At 47.6% G+C, this 10,635-nt stretch overlaps 1 protein-coding gene across 2 annotated transcripts; it reads right to left on the bottom strand.

Moving 5' to 3' along the window:
- Positions 1–4,205: 4,205 nt before the first annotated feature.
- Positions 4,206–9,770, bottom strand: LOC133773167 (C4b-binding protein alpha chain-like). Of its 2 annotated transcripts, XM_062210274.1 has the most exons (5): positions 9,612–9,770; positions 8,992–9,258; positions 6,090–6,260; positions 5,146–5,339; positions 4,206–4,619 (listed from the first exon to the last, which is right to left on the bottom strand). In XM_062210274.1, the coding sequence occupies exons 2-5, from the start codon at positions 9,074–9,076 to the stop codon at positions 4,464–4,466; spliced, it is 606 nt and encodes a 201-aa protein (XP_062066258.1). In that variant the 5' UTR covers positions 9,077–9,258; positions 9,612–9,770; the 3' UTR covers positions 4,206–4,463. The 2 variants fall into 2 exon arrangements, with proteins under 2 accessions (XP_062066258.1, XP_062066257.1); XM_062210273.1 differs by lacking the exon at positions 9,612–9,770 and having other exon boundaries at positions 8,992–9,317.
- Positions 9,771–10,635: the final 865 nt, after the last annotated feature.

The raw sequence follows: 10,635 nt of genomic DNA, 5'->3' as shown, positions 1-10,635 counted from the left end.
TCTTGGAAGTGCACCCAATAAGCTTGGATTATCCCTAGACAAGCTCTGGGTTAGCAGTCAGAGACCAGGCTACCAAAATTCTCTTCCCTTTGGTAGCCCTAAAAAATTGTAGCAATAGCTGAGAACCCCAGGTTAGACACACCCCCAGAGAGCGTTCACAACGTTTTGTGTGGATGGGCACTGGTCTTCCACCTCTGGGTAAGGCAGGGCTCTGGAAGTACCATCTTCCCACCATCCCGAATCACTCACAACGGAGAGAAAGGGCATGATGAGCCCTGCGGTCACTTTAGATGGTTCTCCCACACAAATTGTGCATTCTGGAATAGGGAAAGCCCTGGGGGCTAGGCGACAGCAAGGAGTGTTGGGAGGCTGTTAAAATCAGGTCCTGAGAGAGAGAGAGAGAGAGAGAGCCGCTAGCAGAACTTCTGCTAATGAGCCCCCAAGGGTTGCCACCTCCTAGAGGGGTAGCTCAGTCCTCTCTCTGTGCCATATTGTCCAGGGGCAGTGAACAGTGACCATCAACTAGACCCAGCCAATGCTGTGATAAAGGAAACAGACTGACAGCAACCGAGCCGTTCCCTTTGGCGGACCGGGAGCACTGCTCTATCAGGTCGGTGATGGCATTTCGGGTCCTAGGGGATGGGAGTGAGGCTGGGGAGTCCTGGTCTCCAGGGGGCCAGGGAGCTCACGATGAGATGCCACACAGGGACTTGGGTGGCAATAAATAGCCACATACCTGGGGCCACGAAACAACTGAATTACGCCTCGCCGAATACGGCCCCCTGTTCCCTGTCGTCACGCTACCCTAGGCCCTGCAGTGTTGGCCTGGCTTCCTAGCTGGGAGGCAGCAGGTCAGGAAACTGTCAGCAAGGGCCTGGCTTTTCCAGGTCCCTCGCCCTCAGCTCCCCAGCGACGCTCTTCTCCTCACTTAGCACCCACTCCAGCGCCCACCCCAGGCTTTGTCGCGAGCCGGGACTGCTCAAGGATGAAATTCTGGACCATGACATGTGCCTTTCCAGTTGTCCATTCTCGGCCTCCTGTGCTGGACACGTTGTGTAACTTCACCGTCCTCTCCCTCGTTTGCAGCTTTTATTTTCCCTCCCCAACTGATCCAGGGATGCACCATGCCAGCCTTGCACTAATATCCCAAGCACCTTTGTTCCTTCATCCGATTCCCAGCCTTGGAAGGAACAGGGATCTGCTATTCCTGTCACCAGAGCCCCAGGAGAAAACCCAGAAGATTAAACAGCTGGGCACCGCCCTGAAGGTGTGGTTCCGCCTTTAACAAGGGGCGCTTATGGCCAGTTCACCCCTGCACCTGCTGTCCGCTCCAGCTGCTGCCTACTCTTATCTTTCCTTTCTTTGGAAGGCAAATAAAATTTTCATTTGTCTTTAAAATTGTTCATTTTAGTGTTTTTATTATTGTTATAAAAATATTATGTTGGGGCCGGCGCTGTGAAGTAGTGGGTAAAGCCACTGCCTGAAGTGCCGGCATCCCACATGGGCGCTGGTTTGAGTCCCGGCTGCTCCACTTCCGAACCAGCTCTCTGCTATGGCCTGAGAAAGCAGCAGAAGATGGCCCAAGTGCTTGGGTCCCTGCACCCACGTGGGAGACCTGGAAGAAGCTCCTGGCTCCTGGCTTTGGATCAACACAGCTCCAGCCATTGCAGCCAACTGGGGAGTGAACCATCGGATGGAAGACCTCTCTCTCTCTCTGCCTCTCCTCTCTCTGTGTAACCCAAATAAATGTAATTTCAAATAAATGAATAAATCTTCAAAAAATATTGTGTCATGTTTCATTTCTATGTTAAATGTTAAAACATGTTCAGATATAGTATAAATAGTACGTAAGAGTAAAAAATGTCAAATGAATATTTTCTCTTCCTAACCACCTCCCAAATACATAGCCCAGAACTAGTGGTGCTGAGATTATGTGCATATGTGCATGTAGTGTGCATGGATGTGCAAGGATTTCCGACACACATGGGGTCACGTGACAGATGCTGTTCTGTTGCATGCTTTTTTCCATGTTCTGCATTTCAGACTTCGTTCCACATGAGTGCAGGCAGCTATACCTCATTCTCTGAAGACCTCATTCATCTGAGTCACTGCATTCTGCAAATGTGGCTCATATTTTTCAGAATTTACTCTAGCGATGTATGGACAAAGAAAGGTGAAGGAATTATACTAATATCAAAGTGTACCTGAGAACAAAGAACATTCTCAGAGATAAAGCATCAAGTCATCAAGAACTTGTACAAATTCTGAACATTCAGGTCCCTAATAAAAGAACTTTACAGGAAGCAAACACTAAAGGCTCCACCCCTGTAGTGTGGGCTTCAGGACCCCTCTGTCAATAACTGGGAGAACAGCAGGCAGACATGCAGCAAGGACAGAGAGGCCGGGAGCAACACCAGCGGTCAGCTTGACCTGATTAGTGTTTTTGGGGAAACACCACTCAACAGTCATAAAATACAACTGTTTTTTCTTTGTTTGTTTTTTGTTTTTATTTGACAGGTAGAGTTATAGACAGTGAGAGAGAGAGACAGAGAGAGGTCTTCCTTCCATAGGTTCATTCCCCAAATGGCTGCTATGGCTGGCGCCACACCAATCCGAAGCCAGGATCCAGGTGCTTCTTCTTGGTTTTGCGTGAGGGTGCAGGGGCCCAAGCACCTAGGCCAACCTCCACTGCCTTCCTGGGCTACAGCAGAGAGCTGGACTGGAAGAGGAGCAACCGGGACTAGGACCGGCGCCCAGATGGGATGCCGGTGCTGTAAGCGGAGGATTAACCAAGTGAGCCACGGCGCTGGCCCCAAAATACAAGTTTTTTCAAGTGCACCTGGAACCTGTTGTAAGTGACCACATTCTGGGACATAAAACAAATCTCAATAAGTTTTTAAAGAATTCAAATCACATAAAATATATATCTGTTCACAATGTAGTTCAGTTAGGCATCCATAACAAAAAGGTATGTGAAAAATCTCCCACATATTTATAAACTAAATAATCCACTTACAAGTAACCTACACATTAAAGAAGATGTTTAAAAGGAAATCAAGCATCTGCAGCGCCAGCATCCCATATGGGCACTGGTTCGAGTCCTGGCTGCTCCACTTCCAATCCAGCTCTCCTCTATGGCCTAAGAAAGCAGTGGAGGATGGCCCAAGTGTTTGGGCCCCTGCACCTGTGTGGGAGACCTGGAAGAAGCTCCTGGCTCCTGGCTTCAGATTAGCTCAGCTCCAGCCGTTGCAGCCATCTGAGGAGTGAACCAGCAGATGGAAGACCTCTCTCTCTCTCTCTCTCTGCCTCTGCCTTTCTGTAACTCTGCCTTTCAAATAAAATAAATAAATCTAAAAAAAGAAAGAAAGAAATAGCAAAGAGAAATCGAGAGCAGATCAGTGAAACCGAAAGATGGTTCTATGACAAGAGCAACAAAGTTGATAAGCCTGATTAGGAAGGAAAAAGAGAGAAGATATGAATTGTCAGTCTCAAGAAAGAGAAAACTGACTTCACTACAGTTCTACAGATATCAAAACGATGATAAGAAATGCTAACCACTAGGTAGGTAAGTAATGTATGTTTGTGTGAGTATGGAGAGAAAATAACTTTTGTGCACAGTGAAATAAACTGACAGGGCAACTCCTTTCCAGGGCACACATGCAAGACAAAGCCTCGAGCAAGTTTGTAAAGAGAATTGTGCGTGGATATTCTTGACAGAATCCTTTGCAGTAAAGCGGAGTTGAGGCAACCACGCATTCATCCCAAGGGGAGAGGCTAAGCAAACACGAGGGGGCTATTGGCTATGGAATCTAAAGTAGCACTTGGAAACAGGGAACATGACAATACGGACACGCACACCACCTGTGTGCACAGTTATCACACACGTGAGGGTGCATCCCTGGGGGTGGGAGGAGGGCCATGGGGAACAGCCATCAAGAGACCAAGGAAAAAAAGGGAGAGGAGTGTTCCTACTGGCCAAGGACGACAGTCTCTTAGGAGCTAGGGAATGCAATTGACCAAACTCTGCACCTGACATCCAGAGAGAGAGAGAGAGAGAGAATCATGTGAACACTCTCATGTCACCCGGTGTCCTTCACAGCCACGGAAGTAAACTAGAAAAGAAGCTTAGCGAACTCTAGGAGGTGGACTTGTGCCGGGCACTCATAGCTCATGATGCAGACATCCAAATGCAAATTAGGACAAGCTGATTTTTAATAGGTAATTATTTATTCCAGATAGCCTGACAACTCCAGAAAACTAAAAACTTTGCAGAGTGATAGTGATACACATTATCAATACTTCCTCATTCTAGGATCACTCTCTATACCAGCAAGTTTCACCAGAGGTATTAACTGTAAGGTATGATGATGCTTAATGGAGCTGATAAACTAAAACTTTTCCTCCGTAACTATCCAGAAAGCACATCTTTTCTCCATCTTCTTTGGGAAAGCGCTATTGTGTAGTTAAATGTATCTAATGCCCTTGGCTCTCTCTTGCTCCAATTTTTCAATCCTCAGAGATAGTTTGTGTAATTCCAGGGCCATTTTTGAGTCGCCGGGATCCGGGAGACACTTCAGGAGGTGTTGGCCCTCTAGGACTTCCTCACGTTCTAGGACTTCCTGAAAGAGAAAATAAAGAGGTTTTTGTAAAGTTCGCCTTTTGATGTAAGGGGAGCCTTAAGATAGGAGGAGAATTGGAAAATGAAGAATAACCCAAGAGAGATGGGCAGGAAACTCCAGGAAAAGACTCTGGATCCTAGCAAAATCCAAGGGGTCTTCAAAAAGCTCATGGAAAATGTGTATTATGGCTGCTGGCACTGTGACACAGCAGGTTAAGCCACTGCCTGCAATGCTGGTATCCCATATGGGCGCCAGTTTGAGTCCTGGCTGCTCCTCTTCTGATCCAGCTCCTTGCTAATGGTCTGGGAAAGCACAGAAGATGGTCCAAGTGCTTGGGCCCCTGACCCCAGTGTGGGAGACCTGGAAGAAGCTCCTGGCTCCTGGCTTCCGCCTGCCCCAGCCCAGGCTGTTGTAGCCATCTGGGGAGTAAAGCAGTAGATGAAAGATCTCTCTGTCTCTCTCCCTCCCCCTGTAACTCTGAGTTTCAAATAAATAAATAAATCTTTAAAAAAAAAAAAGAACTCACTGAAGGAGCACTATTCACCCTCTCGCACTTGGGCACAGCTGGGATCCACGATCTGTACTGTGAACAGGAGATAACCTGGGAGCCAACCATCTTGTAGCCAGGGTCACACTGGATGGTCAGGGTGTCAGGAGTGATGTACTGGTCCCTCTCCACAGACAGCTTTCCATTTGGGATCCTTGGTTTTAGACACAGGGCTGTAACCAAAGCAAATTATCTTAGCATCTTGTGGACTGCTACGAAGACACATTTTGAGATGGGTAATTAATAAAAGGAATAAGAAATACTGCTGACTTCTACTTGCTTTTTCTAATTGCCACCACATCTGCCACCATCATTACCACCTCTACCAACCCAACCACTGGCTAGTTTGGGTGTCAAGCACCTGCTACCTATCAGCCTATGTGCGAGCGTATTATGTGTATTACTTCATGTAGCCTTCTGCAATGTACACCCACTGTATAGACGAGGAAACCAAGGCAGGAAGAAGCTACGTGCCTCACCCCAACTCACACATCAGCTGTACTGTGGCAGCCCGGGTGTGCAGCCTGGGTGTCTGGTCTCAGACTCTATACTTTCTCCTTCTGTGCTCCAGGGCTTCATTTCCTGCCTCCATTTTCCTTTGTGTAAGATGAAGGTAACGGCAGAGACTTAGCTCCCAGAATAAGCAGTAAAATGATATAAGAACCTAGAAACATTTTCTTATGTTGCCATCACAGCCACTGACCCACAGGGAGGTTCACCCCCTGGGTCAGCAGTCCCAAGAAAGGTGCTCCCTAAGGACCCAGGGTCCTCTTCCTTAGATAGGTGGGCTTCTGCCGTAACCGGCCACACTCAGGCTCAAGCCTGACCCCCGGATCTCTGCTCTGCCTGGGGGGATCCCTTCTCTCAGAGCCCCCTGAGCTGCTCTGCAGGGGTTGCTGCTGGGGGGGGGGGTGGTGAGTTACCTTCACACCGAGGAGCTGGAGAGGACCATTGAATAAACTTGCAGGAGAGAGTGGCTGCGCCCACCAGCGCGTAGCCTTCCTGGCATTCATACTGCACGGTGGTAGGGATCCCCAGAGTCCTGTCGATAACTTTATAGCTTCCGTGTGGAATCCTGGGAGGTGAAATGCAACCTTGTTCAGAGAGAGACAGACAGGTTTATCCGATTCATGAACAACAACCAAGGGCATTTGTTGGAAGACTGTTATCTTTCACAATTAATTTCATTGCCCATTGGAAAAAAAAACCTTTCCAATTCACAAAGTGGGGGTGTCTCCTCCCCCATAATACCCTATGGGGGAGAGTCAAGGAAAGTAGGTTGTGTATGGGCATCTGAGGAAGATAGAAGTGGCTCTTCATCTTATATAGAATATTTCCTCTGATAATTTAAATATTTAACAAAATATATTAAGTGCTTAATACGGTAATGTTTGCAGCACTTAAAAAATGTAAACTCACTTTTAAGCTACCTCTCCCCAAACAACCTGTTGAGGTAGGCATTCCTTTTATTATTTTTTAAAGATATATTTACTTATTTGAAAGGCTGAGTAGCAGAGAGAGAAGGAGACAGAGAGAGACAGAGCTTCCATCTGCTGGTTCCCTTCCCAAATGGCCACAATATCTAGGTCTGGGCCAGGCCAAGGCCAGGAGCCAGGAACTCCATTTGGGTCTTTCAGGTGGGTGGCAGGTCCCAAGGACTTGGTCCATCTTCTGCCATCTTCCCAGGGGCCTTAGCGGGAAAGTGGATGGGAAGCAGAGCAGCCAGGACTGGACCCAGTGCTCCAGCATGGGATGCCCATTGCAAGCTGTGGCTTAACCCATTGTGCTATAACATAGGCTCCAAGGCATTGTCATTATCAAGCCCAGAGAGGTGAAGCGGCTTGCCCAAGGTCACACAGGTAGAGAGGAGCAGTCAAGGTAGGTTAGCACCACACAGTCCATGCTGTGCCTTGCTGACAATGTATGCTGCTGGGGACAAAGAAGGAGCTGTGCTTATATTTAAAGCTCAGAGTCAGCAACAAAGAGTCTTTATTTTTTAAAACTGAAGTTGCTCACAGAACACTTGCGAGGCAGACATTTAGCTGGTGGTGGAGAGGCATCGCTTCTCTCCCCCGGCAGAGCCTGGCTTGGATGCCTGCTAATGCAGACTACCTGGCCGCCCAGGCGGGAGACCTGGATTGTGTTCCTGGGTCCCAGCTTTGCCCCTGGTGTCGCCCCAGACATCTGGGAAGCAGACCAGCAGATGGGAGCTCTCTTCCTCTTGCTGTCTGTCTCTCTCAAATAAATTTTAAGAAGGAAGGAAGGAAGGAGGAAGAGAGGGAGGGAAGAAGGGAAGAGGGAAGGGAGGGAGAGAGAGAGAGAGGAAAGAAGAAAGATATTTGATAGTGACATTGTTCTGTGAAAGCTTTAATGACTGCAAATCCAGAATCCCAGCACCCTCCCACCCTCCAACCCCAAGAATGCCCTGTGCTTCGAATCTTATAGAAAAGAATCACAGGGAAATGTTTTTAATTACTTACTAAACTGCAGAAATCAAATCTTATATTTATGCAGTTACAGTGTTTTATGGCTCAGAGAACTTTCATATGCATACTTTGTGAATTTAGATTCGAGCTCGTTTCCTCAGAATTTGTAACAACAATAACAGTCTCACTTTTGCCTTATGGGTGCTAAGACTATGACAAGTGATTAAGAAACAAAACTATAGCGGGGAAAATGAACTCATTTTAAAAATAAAGGCATTTTGCCAGCGCCACGGCTCAATAGGCTAATTCTTTGCCTTGCGGCGCCGGCACACCAAGTTCTAGTCCTGGTCAGGGTGCCGGATCCTGTCCCGGTTGCTCCTCTTCCAGGCCAGCTCTCTGCTGTGGCCCGGGAGTGCAGTGGAGGATGGCCCAAGTCCTTGGGCCCTGCACCCCATGGGAGACCAGGAGAAGCACCTGGCTCCTGGCTTCAGATCAGCGTGGTGGCCATTGGAGAGTGAACCAACGGCAAAGGAAGACCTTTATCTCTCTCTCTCTCTCACTGTCCACTCTGCCTGTAGAAAGAAAGAAAGAAAGAAAGAAGACATTTGGGGGTCCAGTGCTGTGGTGCAGCTGGTAAAGCCGCCACCTGCAGTGCCCGCATCCCATGTGAGTGCTGGTTCGAGTCCCAGCTGCTCCACTTCCGATCCAGCTCTCTGCTATGGCCTGGGAAAGCAGTAGAAGATGGCCCAAGTCCTTGGGCCCCTGCACACACGTGGGAGACTCAGAAGACGCTCCTGGCTCCTGGCTTCAGATCGGCACAGCTCTGGCCATTGTGGCCATCTGGGGAGTGAGCCAGCAGATGGAAGACCTCTCTCTCTCTGTGCCTCTCTTTCTCTGTGTGTGTAACTCTGACTTTCAAATAAATAAATAAATCTTAAAAAAAATTTTTTTAAAAAGGCATTTTAAGTATAATTGCTTTCGTATTTGTGTAAGACAATGAAGTTACTTGCAACTTGTTCTTATCTATTTACTAGACTAGATTTCTAGGAATTTATAGAAAGCCACTTTTTTATTAGTGCTAATAGTATTGACCTAAAAGCATCAAAATCTTTAAAAATATTGTATAGTTAAAGCCTTCCATTAATAAAATATAAACCAAACCATGCAAGGCACCAATTAATAAAAACAATGGATTTATTAACTTTAACAACCAACACGCATCCATTGACTGTGTCTCCTACAAACTGACATGAATTACTACAATTTGCCCAGGCTTTATAAATCCCTGATACGGAATACATTTGTTTGCGATGCTCAGCTAAGCTCCCTTCTCTCTGCGGACTGCACAGTTCGCTTGTGCTTTCCTGGGGCCTCGTGCACCAGCGCTTGCCTTACTCACCGTGCAGGCTGGATGGGCAGAGCAACAAGGTCAAAACTCCAAAGAGGCGCCCGCTTCGGGAGGTGCTGCCCGGCGCAGGCCACATCGCGCCTGGGGACTGGGGACGGCGCCAGCAGAAGCTTCAGGCTCGCGGATTCCACCTAGAAACACCTGGAGGAGCTGCCAACCCGCCAAGCTGAAGGCCAACCTCCCTCTACGCCGCGAACCCAAGGTTACCAGGATCAGCTGAGGATGCCGGGAGCCAGGATGGTAAAAGAAATCGCTATCCTGAAATGTAAGCAGTTCATTTCTGAGAAACAAAACAAACTAGAGAAGAAAAAGGACTTTGGCTTAAAGTGGGCGGGCCCAGCACCCTGAAAACAAACTGATAAAGCCAGAAGTCTGAGCATTGGGGCTGGGGGCGGGGGGGAGGGGGAGGGGGCCGCCCCTGAGAGGCACCACCCACTGGAGAAAGGTTGTGAAGTCAGTTTTGAGTCAACAAAGGTGAGAGAAAAACAATCAAGACAACAAGCAACAGGGAAAGCGAAGTTTCCTTGCAGATTCTAAAGAGGGGAAAGAGAAATATGAAAAAACTCAAGTAGGCCTGACAAAATGACTCCTTGTTGTCTTTCCTGATTTACCGGAATCTCACGTTAATGCAGTCCCCGTCTTTTGAGGCAGGGAACAGTGGTGCGTCAAGTCCTGGAAGCAGGCACCTGCACACACGGGAGAGGCTGGCAGTGGGGCACCGGAAGACAGAGATTGCACGAGGTCTTTGAGGGTATTTGCATGGTGCTCGGTCAGCCTTGTGTCAGATCTCTGAGCAAAGCTGTGAACAAGTCGTTTAGGTGCCTAATTACGGTCTTTCAGAGATATGCCTACGCTAACTAAAGGAAGACAAATTTGGAGAAGTGCCTAAAAACGACCTCACCCAGTTCAGCTTGAAAAACTGTTAACAGGAGTTCAAAATCCAAAGTGCTTAGCACTCACTTACCAGAATTGAGTGGGTTATGATGTAATATTGACTATGGCACGATTCAATTTCAACCTTCTAGAAAAGCAAGGAGAGCAAATACATCTATCGTGTTTACTCAACTTTAGAAAGAGAATCCAAGACAGCAACTGAATATTAGGTAGAAAAAAGAAGCCATTGACAGCACTCGCTAGAAGACTATTTTGAATTATTCCTTCTACCTAGTAAGTCCCTTCTGTGTTCTAAATACTTTCCATGAAAACCCAAAATGCTGAATATGAGGAAAAACAGAGAGAGCTGCATTTTCTGTATAGCAGTGTTTGCTTGCACCAACGCTACCCTCCCACTGGTAACGATTATAGATTATCAACAAGACAGGGAAGGAAATAGAAATCCTACCTGAACATAGCAGACAGTGAATGGAAGTAGATCCAACCTAGACTGCTAACTCTTCCCCAGAAGCACGAGGAGAGACTCCCATATTGTTATGTCTTCCAGCCTGCGGAGTGATCACAGTTGGTGTGGGACAGAATAGCTAAAATTCTGATAGCAAACCAACAGCCTTTCTGGATGGAGAAAGAGTGCTTGGGGCATTAACAACCCATGAAAACTGATGGGGGACCTGGAAAGAGACAGCCCAAGAGCACGAGAGCCCATGCTGTGTACAAACCCTGCCCAGCTCTGTGGCTGGT

This window comes from Lepus europaeus, chromosome 14, assembly GCF_033115175.1.
Source record: "Lepus europaeus isolate LE1 chromosome 14, mLepTim1.pri, whole genome shotgun sequence".
NCBI lineage: Eukaryota > Metazoa > Chordata > Mammalia > Lagomorpha > Leporidae > Lepus > Lepus europaeus.
Note: the sequence above shows the minus strand (reverse complement) of the source record. Positions and strands in the feature narration are given on the sequence as shown.

Excerpts from the sequence above, each read along its gene's own strand:
- LOC133773167 (XM_062210274.1), bottom strand. The coding sequence starts at position 9,076 with ATGTGGCCTGCGCCGGGCAGCACCTCCCGAAGCGGGCGCCTCTTTGGA. Across the intron at positions 6,261-8,991 it reads CTGCCCATCCAGCCTGCACG|GTTGCATTTCACCTCCCAGG; the intron begins GTGAGTAAGGCA and ends TCTCTGAACAAG. Across the intron at positions 4,620-5,145 it reads GGGTGAATAGTGCTCCTTCA|GAAGTCCTAGAACGTGAGGA; the intron begins GTGAGTTCTTTT and ends TTTCTCTTTCAG.